This window comes from Thermochaetoides thermophila (genome assembly GCF_000221225.1).
Source record: "Thermochaetoides thermophila DSM 1495 unplaced genomic scaffold scf7180000011822, whole genome shotgun sequence".
In the NCBI taxonomy this organism is placed as follows: domain Eukaryota; kingdom Fungi; phylum Ascomycota; class Sordariomycetes; order Sordariales; family Chaetomiaceae; genus Thermochaetoides; species Thermochaetoides thermophila.
Window position 1 is genome coordinate 1,769,384 of NW_006383038.1, and position 15,475 is coordinate 1,784,858.

The following is a 15,475-nucleotide window of genomic DNA, read 5'->3' on the forward strand; positions in this document are numbered from 1 at the left end:
CTGTCAGTTTCTGGAGCTGCCCCAGGAAAGCACATAAAGCCCCGCACAGTCTTTTCAACAATCATAGCAACAACACATGGCGATAAGTTTCGGTCTTCTCCTACCACAACACACAGCCTAGTACGCCTAGGTCTGCAATGCTCTCAATGTATTATTCATTGATCAAGAACAGGGCTCAAAGTTCACTGTGCACCCTGCTGCGGAGTTACTTTCCCCGGAACTTGTTACTCGGCCTGTCTCTTGTCACAAAAATGCTGCTTCTCCCACATAGCTCTTCTCCCTATCGGCGGAAATGGGGAAAGGGGCTGGCGCTTCGAACCTTCAGGCGGAAGAACTCCAAACCTGATTTCTCGTCAGTCAGGTGGGACCAGCCTTACTCATCTGCCGCAAGGAATACTGTGCCGTTGATATCTCCACGGACTATTCCTGCAGGCATCCATTTTATGGTTCACCCAGAGTCACGGCCAGTCACGGTAATGATCTGCTAACTGCTAGGTGCATCTCTGGCCAGTAATATATCCAGCACTTGTGTAAGGTTAAGTACAGCAAAGAGAATTGGTATGGTAGTCGAAGCTTGCTGACTCTGAGAGATACCACCGGACTGTTCTGGTCAAGCGATAATGGCATTGTCTCGACTACATCATTCATGCTTCTTTGTTGAGTTAGATGTTCCCTACAAGAATGCATTCCACTCAGCATAAGACAGCTCTCTTGTCTGTTACACAATGAGGGCATTAGAACTGCATGGAGGTATATATAAAAGATAGCATTTGATAGAGATTCATTGTAACAAGTCACCACCATCCGCTCCTGCAGCCTCTCAATTCTGGATTATCTGAAGCAAGATAGCCATTCCGGGCGATCAAGATGAGTCGGAGGCATATGAACCGTTTTACAATCGAACAGGTCCTAGATATTGCAGAGGTTATCCATTCGAGGGGCTCTCGCAAGGTGTGGCGCATAGGAGATTACATCCTTAAGCAAACCCCATACGAAGGTGTCAACAATGAAGTGGCAACTTTGCGGTTTGTCCAGCAGCACACTACCATCCCCGTCCCCGTTGTCTACGACGAGTGGCTGTCCCCTGACCGTCGCTTCCATTACATTCTTGAGTCTCGCATCCCAGGCAAAAGTCTCAAGCAATGCTGGGGGGTATTGTCACGTAAAGGGCGAGAAAGAATCGCTCGGACGGTTTTGAAATACATGCAGGAGCTGTCGCAGTTCCGCTCTGACAGGCTAGAATCCATTTCCAGCAACAAGCTTCGCTTAAACAACTTTGTTCCAAAACCGTATAAGGTCTTATTGAACATCTGGAGGACTGATAACGACATTTTTGACAACGAGTACCGTCCTGCTCTTCTTTCTTCGGGCGTCGACGACGGGGTCATTTTGGTCCTCAAAAACACCATGCCTCCATGTCAGGGTCAGTATACGCTGACGCATGGCGATCTCTTCACGGGAAACATCATTGTCGATCCAGTCAAGGAACAAGTGACTGGTATCATTGACTGGGAGAGTGCCGGATTCTGGCCCGCATGGTTTCAATATGCGCGCATCACGCTTGGTGCCGGTGGCTGGGATGACGAGTGGAAAGCACTGCTCAGCCGGGCGATGAAGGCTACTCATTTACCTCCTCATTCGAAGCACGGCCGCATCTGGTGGGACGCAGTGTACGAGCTACTTGATCACCCTGGAAGCTCCCTAGCTCGGGAGTGGATCAAGGAGATTATACGTTATTTGGCTGGAGAGAACGTTTCACTTAATAACTATGACGGGTTTGGCCTGTAAGACGAAGGAGGGCGGGGCATGGATCCGATTGCTTATTGCTGGTTTGTTACGGAAAGCTTGACTAGTAAGATCTCAGAAGTCTAGTCCCAGTTACAGAAGGAGAACTGATATCGGACAGTAAGCATTTTCTGAGGCGAATGTTTCACTGATAGAGCATAAGTGAAATAGGGGTAATTCTAGTGATAAGAGGTTGTTTACGTACCCCCTGAAGTCGGGCAAATAGGTATTACAACCGCAAGAACGACAAAGCGTCTATTCAAACAGTCTGTCTCGCAGCGTTTTTGTAACATGACATTGTGCGGGAAGAAATTTTTTGTTTGCATTATAGGGTCGATTCTCAGCCATGATCCATTGTTCACGATGAGCACGCTGTTAGGTGGATTCCACACTGTTGTTGCCAAGGCAACGAAATTATTGCCCCTGCACAGTCCATCATTGAAAAGCCGTCCGACTGCGACGAACGTGCACACATAATGAGTATATGGTGGGCTCAATCTACAGATGGTCAAATCGTATTCGACAGCAAAATGATGATCTATTGAAGACTTACAGCTGCCCCTTCGTTCGGGCAAAGTACCTGACCGATTGTTCTTGTTCTTTAATTGCCAGTGTACTGTGTACTGAGCTATGCTTAATAAAGCACTGGGAAGCCCATTTTAGACCAATATAAAATACAATAAAGTATCAAGTAGTGAGTGGTACATCGGTAGGTTGTCCGAAGGGTACACATACTCACAATCTCACAAGTTGGTAGTTTTTAAGTCCTGCCTTGTTGTTTGTCAACTGAACAACAACACATAAGTAACTTCTAGATACTGATATTGGTTTCAACTGGCTACGAAACATGAACAGCTATACCACGAAACAAAAACCAGTTTTCGATTTATACTGAGTAAAACTGGGAGTTCTTGGCTGTGTTAGAATCGTGAAGCAAGAGACTTGCCTGAATCCCGTCAGCCATTTCGTGCCATACATAAGTGATTCACTCCCCGCTTACGGCGGCTACACGCACACACAGACGGTTGTCACACAGCAGTCATCCGTATACCGAGGCACATTGGCTTCAGCGCTAATGGATGCATGTAGGAGTTCAGCTCTGGCGAAACGGAATGCTCTGCTCCGGCAGCAAACACCTTGCAGATGATCTGCATGCAGCCCAGCCAGCCAATTAACCGCAGTAGCCTGCCGCAAGTAATCTCGTCACAAGGCAATTTCGCATCTCCGATATTCCAGGAGAGCTCAGTTATCTATATATTTCAAGCGGCTGGGTGGGCGGGTATCCCGGATCGTGAACGCGGAACCTGGTTTCTGGCCGCGATGTTGTAGAGCCAAGATGCAGGTTGGCGGCACTGGTCGGGGAAGACATCAGCTTTAACCAGGATTTGAGATTACAAACTTGGTGTCTAGAAACGTGTGTGTGTATGTGTGTGTGTGTGTGTGTGTGTGTGTGTGTTAGTGAAGCCCTTGCTTCAGGCTTGTGCTTCACTGTGGGTCGTTATGTAAAAGGAAAAAAACAAAATAGAATGTTTGTCAGATTGATGTCTCACCTGGACCGAAGACTTGCTAGTTTTGTGTGTTGTGACTGTCCCAAAGTTTTGGGATATTCCAAAAAAGGGAAGTATTGATCACCATGGGTGGCGGTGACAGATGACTTGATATGGATTTCCTTGCATGTAAGGAACTTCTTACAGAGACAGCCATGACTGGGCGAGGAATGGAAGGGAAGGCAGAAGAGCCTGCTTACCTACACATGGAGGGTTTCAATGGTTATAAAACAACATAATCCCAACGGTGCACTATCTGCTCCAAGATCTGTCGGATATGTTTTCGTGCAACCTCGAGCTGGTTGGTGACGTTCAGCATCCCACCAACGTTGCCCAGCCAGTCCAACGATCATCAACAGAACAATGACCCGCCTACATAAAACTCTCCTACTCACCCTAGCTTCTCTAACCCCCATTCTCACCACCAGCTACAGCCCCGCTGAAGACACAGTAAGCCAGCCCACCCCTCCGCCCCCCCCCCCCTCCCCCCTTCCCTTCGCCCTTCTTTCCCCCTCCTTACCCATCTCACTAACCACCCCTTAAATTAGTGCAAATCCCTCGCCTTCATCCTCCCCTACTCAACTCATTTCCCCACCTCGGCAACCTACACCTCCCTCATCCTAAGTTACTGGTCCCTGCGCCAATCCGATCTCCACCCAGCCTGTTTTCTGACGCCATCTACGGCGACCGACCTCGCTCATGCCGTACGCATCCTGACCACACGCAACACACCCTTCACGGTCAAATCCGGCGGACATACCGCCTTCGGCGGGGGTTCAAGTATTGGTCCTGAAGGCATAACCATCGATTTGTCGAGGTTGAACGAAGTAAATGTCTCTCCCGACCAGCAGAGCGTATGGGTTGGACCAGGAAACAGGTGGGTCGATGTTGCGGAGCGGCTCGACCCGCATGGCCTGGCGGTGCTCGGGGGCCGGGTATGGTCGGTTGGGGTAGAAGGTTTGCTTCTAGGCGGGGGGATCGGATATTTCAGCGGTCGTCGGGGGTTTGCTTGTGACGGGGTAAGGACATACGAGGTCGTGACAGCATCAGGGAAGGTAGTGAGGGCGTCGCGGCGGGAGAACAACGATCTGTACTGGGCTTTGCGGGGGGGTGGGGGGTCCGAGTTTGGCATCGTGACGAGGTTTGAGTTGGAGGCGTTTGGATTTGGTAGGATGTGGGCGAGTAAGAGGATGTACTTGGCGAATGAGGCCAACAGGACGCTGGTAGAACGGTTCCATCAGGTTGCCAGAGAGATCGGGAAGGATCCTGATGCGCATACGTATTTTGTGATTTTGTACGAGGCGACGCTGGGGGGATGGCTTGCGCTGTCGGATGAGTTTCATGTCACGCATAACGACACGACCAAACCGCCGAAGGTGTTTGAGCCGTTCTGGGATCCACAGCTGCCGTTGCTGTTCGAGTACACGCGGTTCAGCAACATGTCACAGCTGACGCGCGAGATCGAGACACCTCTGGGCCAGCGCTGGGCGTCGTGGACATATACCATGAAGATGACGGCGAACGCGGATCTGCTGTTGGAACTGGTGCCGTTGTTCAAGGAGCATGTCGAAAGGTTGTTCGAAGCTGCCACTGCCGTTGGCTCGACTTTATCTCCTCACTTCGTGATGCAGCCGATTACCAGAAGAACGATGAAGGCCATGGAGGTCAACGGGGGCAATGCCTTGCCCTTGAATCACAAAGACGGCGACTTGATCCTCATGGAGCTAACGGCTGCATGGAGCCACCCGTCTTTGGACGATTTTGTCGAGAGGCAGACAAAGGAAGTCATCGACAAGGTTGATGCGATTGCCCGGGCGTGGAGGGCGAAACATCCGACCGGGTGGGTGTACATGAACTACGCGGCAAAGCCGCAGGATGTGTACAGGGGGTATGGGCGGGAGAACTACTCCAAGCTCAGGAAAGTGGCAGAAAGGTGGGATCCCCAGTGCAAGTTCCACAAGTTGTGGAAGGGTTACTTCAAGTTGGAGAGGAAGTGTAAAGGTGGGAAACACTATTAATTAGGTGAGAAGATTAGCAATATCAAGGGGATAGTCGTTGGCTTAACTCCCTTAAATACCCACTGCAGTTCTCTCATTCCCCGGCACGTTTTGAATGCACCACGAGTCTTGTTGCGAGAAACACCGCCATCAGATGACCTCCGAACAATGCTGTCGATCCTGGTACGTATGTGATATATGAAAAAAAAAAATTAAAAAAAAAGTCTCGCTTCTCCGGAAGATTGCACAACGACGAGGTAGAACCCTTCACGTAGTAGTCGCCAAAATCTCCTTACACACCCTCAACCGCTCCTGTGCCTCCTGCAACAGTTCCGAGTGCGCCTCCCAAAAGAAGGACCGAAGAGCGTCCAACAGATCGGGCAATCCGTCTCTAAGCTCCGTTGCCGCACTCTCTGTCAGCTCAGGGAGATTCGACACGCCGGCGAGATACACCGCAACACGGCGGTGATCAACGGGAGGTGGAGGAGCTTTACTCTGCGGGAAGCCTGGAGGGACCTGCTGCTGCTCGACCGGATCCTGACTCGACTCCTTGTGGTTCAATGCTCTCACAAACGACCAGATCGCCAGCGCGGCGTAGTACATGATCCAGGGGCGATGAGGATCCAGCTCATTGCGGCAGGAGTATAGGGTTCCGTTGATGGGAGGGAGGGTCATATTCCCTGTGGCGCTTATCCGGTCGCTGTCGTCAGGGATGCTCCATCTGGGATCGACGAGCACGCGGTGCAAGAGTTTGAAGGCGTGTAGGATGGCATGGCGAGTAGACGGCAGGGTTGCCCAGCTCTTCATCCGCGCAACGACATTGGCATAATCGCGGGTCGACACCTTCCGCCCCAGCAACCGCCTTGCCCCGGCGTAGACCTGGCAGTCGATGATATCGACATTCAGGCTGAGATGTGCTAAGTGATAGAGCACAGATGCGCTGCGTACCGGGCCATTGGCGCCAGGGATTTGGAGGGAAACTGTCGCGAGGCTGGGGCTCACAGCAGTTCCTTGGGCGGCGTCAAAACTCTGCTTCCACTCATCGAACGCGTTTAGCAGCGTTTTCCTCCATGTCTCTTGCGTTTCAGCCGACGGCGCAGATAAGTCTAGCCCCTTCAGATAGGCTTCCCTTCGCGTAAGGTGCCAACCCACGCTCAAGAGGCCCGACATCAGAATCATGCGGCCAAAGGTGTGCGTCTTGACCTCCTTTCCATGGAAAGCGCGTTTCAGCCCATCGAGGAAGAACACCTGCTTGATACCATACATCCGAAGATTGTGGTCAAGCTGGCGGACTGTATCGGGATTCGATGCTGTCCAGAGATTATCATCGCAGGGGAGCGGCAGGCGGATCTCGTGAGGAGCCATGTCTGCTGCGTGTCCGAACATGGCAGCATGGATGATATCCATCATGAATGCTGCAAAGACGACACGGTGCATAGACTCTGTGTTAGCCCAACGGCACCACCAAGCATACGCATCAGATGATGGCATCTCGGGAGGGGACTCGCTTCCAGCGCGGCCAATTAGCGGGTTTCCACGCCGGAGCAGGTTGAGCGCAACACCATGATAGATGTGTGCTCGCTCATGTAGCCGTCGAGATGAATACATCTTTTCGTAGAATTCCAGCAGCAGTAATGATTGCGAAACCCAGAGCGAGACTGGCGGAGTAGCCTCCTCCGAGCCTAGGATCTCGCCCCTGGCACCCCAGACGATTACATCGGCAAAGCCTCCGTAGTCGCCCAAATTCCCGGTCATGTCTCTTGTCCGTAATGATACGGCTCCCAGGGCCACCATGACCATGACGAGGAAGATGGAACAACGGTTACAGTCGAACGTCGGCTGGTGGACGATGGGAAGCCGGGGCGACACTCGATCCCAGAACTCCTGCAGACAATCCCGCATCATGTCCACACTCAGCACGGGAATATCCCCGCCATCGTCATGAATATTGGCAACAAGAGGCTTAAGCTTGGGATTCTTGTCCAGAAACTGCCGGTAATAATGGAGTATTTGCCGGCGCCTGGTCTCGGAAAGGAGTTCTTCGCCCTCACCAAAAGCCCTCGGGGTCTCAAGCTGAGAACGGCCGCTTGTCAATGACTCGTAGTCATACTGAATGTTATTGTTGAACGCTGACTCTAACCCTCCATCAGCGAAGGGCACTGAGGACACGCTGAACTCGGTATATGGCGCGCCGGGATCGAGCAGCCACATCGCAAAGTTTTGATCATCCGTCTGGAACTGAGGAGCAGGAGCTGCGAACGGGACCGGGGCTGGGGGACCTGGAGGTTGCGGGTCCTCCCGAGGATAGTAACCTGGTTTTGGGCGAATAATGTTGCAGGGACCTAAGTCCGGCAGCTGCTGTGTAGCCCAAGTAGACTGCATTCTGGGCGGGGCGGGAGCTGGTAATGACGGGGCAGGAGGTTGCGGGGGGAGGATCGGGGGCGAGGAGGATTGCCGCATCGTGAGGCACACGGGGAAGCGCTGGACGAGTGTCTCCACGGGTTGTTGCTGAAGGGATTGTCGAGGCAGTCGTGGGCTCGGCTGGAGCGGTGAAGCTAGGGGGTCGGTTCCGGGGAACATATGAGGCAGAATGCCTTTTCCTATGCCGAGCTAGGAGGTCGGCGCGCACAAACTTTTGTTCGCACTGTCGTGTTGCGAGAAGTTAAGGGGACAGAAAACGTCAGTTGTCTCACGCTGCTTCGACTATGGATAACAAGGCTGGCCGGAAAGCCTTACCCCAGCAAAGTCGCAACGGTAGATCTCCTTGGGGGCATCTGGGGAACAGTCAGCCCAGCAGGACTCGCGGACATGAGGGGGGCACGGGTGATCGCACGGTTGAGCTGATGTCTCTGGAGATGTTCGGCCCTTGAGTATATCTTGTCGCAGCCTGGGTAGTCGCAAGCAAAGCGTCGTGGGGCGCCCTTGCGGCTGGCGCGCTTGTAGGAGCTAGACACGGCCGCAGACGCAGCAGTGTTGTTTTGCGACTGCGGTGGCGGCTGTTGCAGGGCCGGCGCGGCTTGCTGGGTGTCCATGGCGTCGAGCGATTATTGATATTATTTTAATTGCCCTTGCTGAGCGGATTTGTGTTTATGAGCCGCTCTGCTCGGATGGAATAAGACAAGACGCTGAGCGAATCGGAGAGCTATGCGAGTCACAACCAAACATCCAAATCGCCCAGAAATTGGGTACATCAGCCAGGATGGGGGACGGGGACCGGGAGTTGGGAAGCAGAGCTGGGGATGCTGTCACAGGTTAGGGGAGGGGCTGTCGCGACGCGAAGCGTGGATCAAGGATCATCAGCAGGTCGAGAAGCACATCTATCTGGCGATTGGATTTGGCGCCAACCCCCCCAAAATGTTAATGGACCGGACAATTGACTCGAAAAAAGATCGTCTTCGAGTCCCGGGGCCATGATTAGAGTTGGAAGAAGAGGGAAGAAGAGGAGATGGAAGAAGCGCAAAGCGAGTGCGGGGGGGCAGTTGAGCTTCCCATGGAGAAACCCCTCAAAACCCAAACTCACCCGCCTGTAAACTCACCCACTGAACTGCTGCTGGGTACTTTTAGTAGGGGGGAGGGGGGGGGGGGAGAACGACTTGGAAGTGGGTGGGCGCTTTTGAGTGCGCGGCAGCGTGGTGGCGGCCAGGCTGAAGCGGGGCAGCCCCCCACGCTCATTTTCACACCCCACCCAAGAGCCAACCATTTATTCTGATCTAACCTTCCTGCCCCCGTGAGGATTGGGAGGGGAAGAGCAGCGAGCCCACAAACTTCCAACGCTTTCAATATTCTCATTCGGCGCGGCCTCGCTGCCTTGTTCTCCGAATAGACTTTTTTTTTTTTTACTCGTCTAGGTTTTCGTAATATTTTCGAGAATGAAAGACAGTCATTTGCATCTGCGGTGCGCAAGGCTTCGAAGTATGACTTGCATGCATGAGCTGATATGCGCCTGAAGATTTTGGGGCTTATTTCTCCGGGACGCGTGGGGGTCCACGACCCTTCCGGATCCGCACTGCTGCTTAGTCGACCGTCCACAACCCTAACTTCCGCTTCCACGTGTTGCGAAAGCGCAAGGACGCATATAAGAGGTCGCTTTCAAAGCAATGCAGGCCCTAAAACCCGGACACAGAGCTGTTTTGGCTCAATTGTTTGTTTATCGCCCATGGTGTTTGATCTGCATCTTCATGGAATGCACGGAATTCCGTGAGCTGACCGGATGCCAGCAACGTCGATGGTCCGGGACTGCAGTCTGTGTCATGCGTAGCTGCCCGTGGGAAGGGAATGCCCAGACGATATCATGAAGCGCTTCTTGGATGATAAGAAAACGGCTTTCTGGGGGATCTGAAGTTTGGAGGATGCAACGACAGTCGGGTTTTATGTGCAGAGAGTCACATCCGCAGTGCTAATAATCGCCATGACAGGGTTATCATTATATCGGGGCTATACTCTGATAGTTGCATGTAAGTCTGTCTTCGACATTGCCCAACTCATCACCCTACTACATATTCCAAGAGGTAGCGCCGGAGAATGCTACTTCGTGAGGATCTTTCCTATAAGCTCGGAGAGATGTTTAGCCAAGCCCCGTAAACCACTGTCGCGCCACGACTGAACCAAGATATATATATATATTATCGTCACGATCACTGACTTCTTGACGACAACGTGACCGCGACGCGTCATCAGGACAGGCCAACTGTGCAACCTGCAACCCTCTACGATACTGCAGCGTACCCTACAGTGGGTTTTATCATCAGCGAAGACGAACATAAGCGCCAAAGAATTTTAGCTACGCGTCAAATAGTTTCCTCAACCGCAGCAGCACGAAACGTAATGCGTTGCCAAGGACGGCTAAAGTGACCAACAAGTTCGTGCTGCCTGCTTTTGCACCTTCCTGTTTGGCATGGTATGATGGTAGCATCTCCACAATCGAGCCAAGTTCCCGGGTTCTGATAGGTCCCAAAAAAAGGGTCCAAGGAGGGTGTCAGCCAAAGGGCGAGCTTCGGGCCGCAGACAGCAAACATCAACAGGAACACTCCTCCGTGCAGGTTGCAACTTGCAACTGGAAAACAGTTCCCGGTTCACCGCTGTCGGATACATAACGATCGTCTACAACAGCCATGATGCCCGGGATACCTCCTGGCCCAGGTTGCCTTGGGACCTTACTTCTTCTTCCTCTTCAATCTCTAGGCTCCTGAGTAGAGCCCTCTGATTTGAGGGCACCTTTACTGTCGATTTGTCTTGATTGGAATTGGTCTGTCGATCGAACTGAGTCGCTTTTGCCTGGGATAACGGCTGGTTTGTGAGGAATCGAGGGCTCCAGTCATGGACTTCGCAGGATGTCCTGACGACGAGAAGTTCGGTCCCGTTGTCCAGGGCTGCCGTGATGACTTCGACTTCACCATCAAGTTCGAGAAGATCTTCTTCAGCTTGATCCCGGCCTCTCTTCTCATCGCGGCAGCTCTGTGTCGTGTGGTCTATCTGCTGCGTAGGCCGGTCATTGTGGGGGGACGAGTACTCCAAGTAGCTAAAGTTGTAAGTGGCCTCTAATCGGACGACGAGTGCTGTATCATTACCATCTTCCTGCTCTAATGTTAGATGATTCCGATCATTCTAGGCGACCGTCGTTGTCTATGCCGCTCTCCAGTTCTCGCTGCTCCTTCTAAGCAGCATCAACGCTCAGAGATTCAGGGCTCTCTTCGTTTCTTCGGACACCCTGAGTCTGGCTTCGGCGCTCTGTATGCTTGTGCTATCCTTTCTGGAGCACTCGCGCTCTCCTCGGCCCTCAACCCTCCTCAGTGGATATCTTTTCGTCACAATCCTATTCGACATCGCTCAAGTCCGCACGTTCTGGCTTGCTTCAACAAACAGCAAGGAGTTGGCCTTCTCTCGACTGTCCACATGCGGCGTCGTGATCAAAGCCTTGATGATCTTGCTGGAGGCCCGGTCCAAATCGAAGTGGATTATCCAGTGGGATGTCAAAGAACACAGCCCAGAGGAGACAACCGGCTTGTATGGCCTTGGTGCCTACCTCTGGTTGAATGCACTCTTCTTGAAGGGCTACCGCAAAGTGCTGGAAGTCAACGATCTTTACCCCCTGGACAATGACATGGCTGCCGAGAGTCTTCATGCTCGGCTTTCGCATCATCTCGACGTTTCCACGTTCAAGGGCAAGAAGCATGGACTTGCCGTGGCCCTTGCAAAAGCCCTGGCCGTTCCACTCATCCTCCCTGTGGTACCTAGGGTCGCACTCGGGGCTTTTCGCTTCTGCCAGCCATTCATCATCGAGTCTCTGCTCAAACATCTGGGCAAGAAGGACGAGGTCTCGCCAGACAACATCGGTTACGGGCTGATCGGAGCAACCATCCTTGTCTATGTCGGCATCGCGGTAGCCAACGCCTTCTATTGGTATTTCCAGGAACGCGTCCTGTATAAGGCACGAGGTCTCATGGCGAAAGCTATCTACATGAAGACAACGGAACTCAAAATTACTGCTTCTGATGACTCGGCCGCCCTTACGCTCATGAGCACAGACATTGACCGCATCCTCCTAGGCTTCCATCCTATCCACGAGTTCTGGGCCAATATCATCCAGGTTGCCCTGGCTTGCTGGCTCCTGTCCCGACAAATTGGTCCATCTTTTGTTGCTACGCTCATCGTCGTCACCGCCTGCTTTCTTTGGACTGCCATTCAGGCCAAGTTTGCTGGCCCCAGACAAAAGATCTGGATGGAGAAAATCCAGAGGCGGGTTGGCCTGACTTCGACCATCATCGGGCAGATGAAGCACCTGAAAATTTCTGGTCTCTCCCGTCCCATTGAGCAGTCCATTCAAGCCCTGAGGGTTGACGAACTCAAGGCAAGCGCTCGATACCGGCAGCTGATGGTTTTTGCCGCTTTCATTGGCCTCATGCCGGGCTTTTTGTCTCCGCCGGTTACCTTTGCGTTTGCTTCCAGGAAGTTGGATGTCACGACCATCTTCACGTCTCTTTCTTACATCACGTTACTTACGGAACCTCTGGGGCTTATCTTCCAATGGTTCCCAATGCTGGTTGGGACGTTTACTTGCTTGAATCGCATCCAGGCTTTCCTCGAGCAAGACGCTCGTCACGATTACCGTGAGCAAACGGTTCGCGGGCAGACCACTGTGACAGCCCCCGCAGACACAGAAAAATCTGTTGACGAGGGCTCTCCCTCCGCCAGCTCTGCCAGATTGATAGTCCGTGGCGGAGCGTTTGGATGGGATCCGGAGCGACCGGTTCTCAAGGACATCAATTTCGAGATCCCCGCTTCACGTCTCACCATCGTCATCGGGCCCGTGGCTTCCGGCAAGACAACACTCTGCAAGGCGCTTCTCGGTGAGGTGCCAGCGGCACACGGCCATGTCTCCATGTTGGGGCCGAGCTTATCTAGCAAAATCGGCTACTGCGATCAAAACCCTTACCTGTGCAATGAGACAATCCGCGAGAACATCATCGGTTTCCGGCTCTTCGACCGAGAACGCTACGACGAGGTGATCGAAGCTACGATGTTAAAGCCCGATCTCGCTCTGCTACCCCAGGGCGATCAGACAAAGATCGGCAGCAGCGGGATCACGCTGAGTGGAGGCCAGAAGCAGCGCGTTGCGATAGCAAGGGCCCTCTACCTCGACACTGACTTCTACATATTCGATGATATTCTTAGCGGGCTTGACGCCGACACGGAGAAGCAGGTCTTTCTGCGCGTCTTCTCGCCTAGTGGATTGATTCGGAAACGGAATGCCACTGCTGTGCTCTGCACTCACTCAGTGCACCACCTGCCCTCTGCGGACCATATCATCGTGCTTGGGCAAGATGGCACGCTGCTTGAGCAGGGCACATTCCAAGAATTGATGGCCAACGACAAGTATGTCTCAACGCTCGGAGTCTTGGACTCGTCGGAGTCGAACTCAGAAGGCAGCTGGGCTACTCCCAAGGAGGACGTTGCACCGAGTGACGGTTCTGCTCGGGTACTGCCCGCAAAGACGCAGCTGCCTGTCATGTCCGAAGCCGAGGCTCGGGCGCGGATGACCGGCGACTGGGCCGTTTATCGACATTACTTTGCCCGCATCGGCTTGCTGTCGAAAGTGACCTTCATCGTCGGCGGCGTATCATGGGGTTTCTTCCTCAACTTCTCGACCATCTGGCTCAAGTTCTGGTCCGAAGATGTCCAGTCTCCTAAGCAAAGCCACTCTAACGCTTTCTGGAATGGATTGTATGCTCTTTTCCAGATGTGTGCCATCTTCACCCTCCTCGTGGTCGCCATGATCATGATGATCATGATGGTTTCTATTTCTGGCGCAAAGCTGCATCAAGAGGCGCTGGCGACTGTCATCAATGCCCCGCTGAAGTTTTTTGCGACTACCGATACCGGTGCTGTCGTTAATCTCTTCTCTCAGGACATGACGCTCGTGGATATCCAGCTGCCGAATGCGTTTGTGAACCTGGTGCTTGACGCGTGGGGTGTGATTGGTATGGCGGCCGTTATCGCAGCTACATCACCCTACCTCGTCATTACGTACCCTTTCTTATGTGCGGTGCTCTATGTGCTGCAGAAGTTCTACCTCCGCACGTCCCGGCAGATGCGCTTGCTTGATCTGGAGGCGAAGAGTCCGCTTTAGTGAGTACCTTCCCTTCCCTTCGAACCACGAAAATTCAGTTATTCAGCCGCTGACCGAGCCTAGCTCCCACTTCATCGACACCCTCAAGGGCATCGACACCTTCCGTGCCTTCGGCTGGATTCAAGACAGCATCGCGAAGAATAGCAAGCTCCTGGACACCTCTCAAAGGCCTGCCTACCTTCTCGCTATGATCCAGCGCTGGCTGGCATTCACGCTCGAGATGATTGTCGCTCTTCTTGCCGTAGCGGTGGTGGTGCTCGCTACACAGCTCCGCTCGAACCAGGCGCTTGCCGGCGCCGGTTTGGTTACTTTGATGGTCTTCGGGGATAACCTAACTGCAATCATCCGGTTTTACACCCAACTCGAGACATCGATTGGCGCGGTCAGCCGGTTGAAGTCGTTCGGTGAGAAGGTTGAGTCGGAGAATAGGCCGGGCGAGGATTTGGTGCCGCCTAAGGAGTGGCCGAGGAAGGGGGAGATTGAGATCAAGGGGGTTTCGGCTTCGTATGGGTATGTGTTGTGCTCAACCTTCAAATCCCGAACACCCACAACTTTCTCTGCTGACGTCCCCAGCGCCGCCGATCAAGAAGAAGATGAAAAGATCCACCTCGCCCTGAACGACATCAACCTTCATATCTCCCCCGGCGAGAAGGTAGCCATCTGTGGCCGCAGCGGCAGGTATGTCCCCCTTCCCCCGTTTCCCCATACCAGATAATACCCTTACTAAAGCCCTCCTTCCAAACAACAGCGGGAAATCCTCCCTCCTCCTCCTCCTCCTCCGCCTGCTCGACCCCACTGACACCAACACCTCCACCTTAACACTCGACTCCCTCCCTTTAACCCGTATTCCCCGATCCCTCCTCCGAGACCGGCTCATCGCTATCCCTCAAGAACCCGTCTTCCTCCCTTCCACAACCTCCACCTCTTCTCCTCCCCCCTCGTCAGGATCAGAATCAAGTTCCAAAAAGGCCGTAACGGCCACAACAATCGAAACCAACCTCGACCCCGACTACCTCGCCACACGCGAAGACTGCATCGCCGCCCTGCAGCGCGTCACACTCTGGGATTTCATCTCCTCCCGCGGCGGGCTTGACGCGCAATTAGCTACAGATACCTTTTCACAGGGTCAGAAACAGCTCTTCAGTCTGGCAAGGGCGATCGTCCGGAGGAGGGTGCGGGCCCGGGAGACAGGGAACGACTCCGACAATGGTGGAGATGGCGGTGTGCTGCTCCTGGACGAGGTCAGTTCTAGTGTGGACAGGGAGACGGAAGAGACCATGGCGCGGGTGATCGCAGAGGAATTTAAAGGATGGACAGTAGTGATGGTGAGTCACCGGTTGGGGATGGTGATGAGGTGGTTTGATCGGGTGGTGGTGATGGATAAGGGGGGGATTGTTGAGACGGGCAGGCCAAGAGAGTTGGTGGAGCAGGAAGGTTCGCGGTTCCGGGAGCTGTGGTTGGCGCAGGCAGGCGGGCAGAATTAAGCAGCTTTGCATACTTTACACGCAAGATTCTGTGAG

General features: G+C 53.3%; 4 protein-coding genes across 4 annotated transcripts; 3 read left to right on the forward strand and 1 right to left on the reverse strand.

Moving 5' to 3' along the window:
- Window positions 1-867: 867 nt before the first annotated feature.
- Window positions 868-1,788, forward strand: CTHT_0069230 (uncharacterized protein; the record flags this gene model as incomplete). The annotated part of the gene is made up of 1 exon (XM_006697141.1): window positions 868-1,788. The coding sequence occupies one exon, from the start codon at window positions 868-870 to the stop codon at window positions 1,786-1,788; it is 921 nt and encodes a 306-aa protein (XP_006697204.1).
- A 1,907-nt stretch (window positions 1,789-3,695) lies between these two features.
- Window positions 3,696-5,350, forward strand: CTHT_0069240 (uncharacterized protein; the record flags this gene model as incomplete). Its single annotated transcript, XM_006697142.1, has 2 exons — window positions 3,696-3,782; window positions 3,881-5,350. 2 exons carry the CDS (start codon window positions 3,696-3,698, stop codon window positions 5,348-5,350), a joined length of 1,557 nt encoding a protein of 518 aa, XP_006697205.1.
- Window positions 5,351-5,596: 246 nt separating this feature from the next.
- CTHT_0069250 (uncharacterized protein) lies at window positions 5,597-8,361 on the reverse strand (the record flags this gene model as incomplete). Its single annotated transcript, XM_006697143.1, has 3 exons — window positions 5,597-7,939; window positions 8,066-8,103; window positions 8,163-8,361. The coding sequence occupies 3 exons, from the start codon at window positions 8,359-8,361 to the stop codon at window positions 5,597-5,599; spliced, it is 2,580 nt and encodes an 859-aa protein (XP_006697206.1).
- Window positions 8,362-10,645: 2,284 nt separating this feature from the next.
- CTHT_0069260 (ATPase-like protein) lies at window positions 10,646-15,439 on the forward strand (the record flags this gene model as incomplete). The annotated part of the gene is made up of 5 exons (XM_006697144.1): window positions 10,646-10,855; window positions 10,938-13,954; window positions 14,019-14,465; window positions 14,529-14,633; window positions 14,704-15,439. 5 exons carry the CDS (start codon window positions 10,646-10,648, stop codon window positions 15,437-15,439), a joined length of 4,515 nt encoding a protein of 1,504 aa, XP_006697207.1.
- Between the last annotated feature and the right edge of the window lie 36 nt (window positions 15,440-15,475).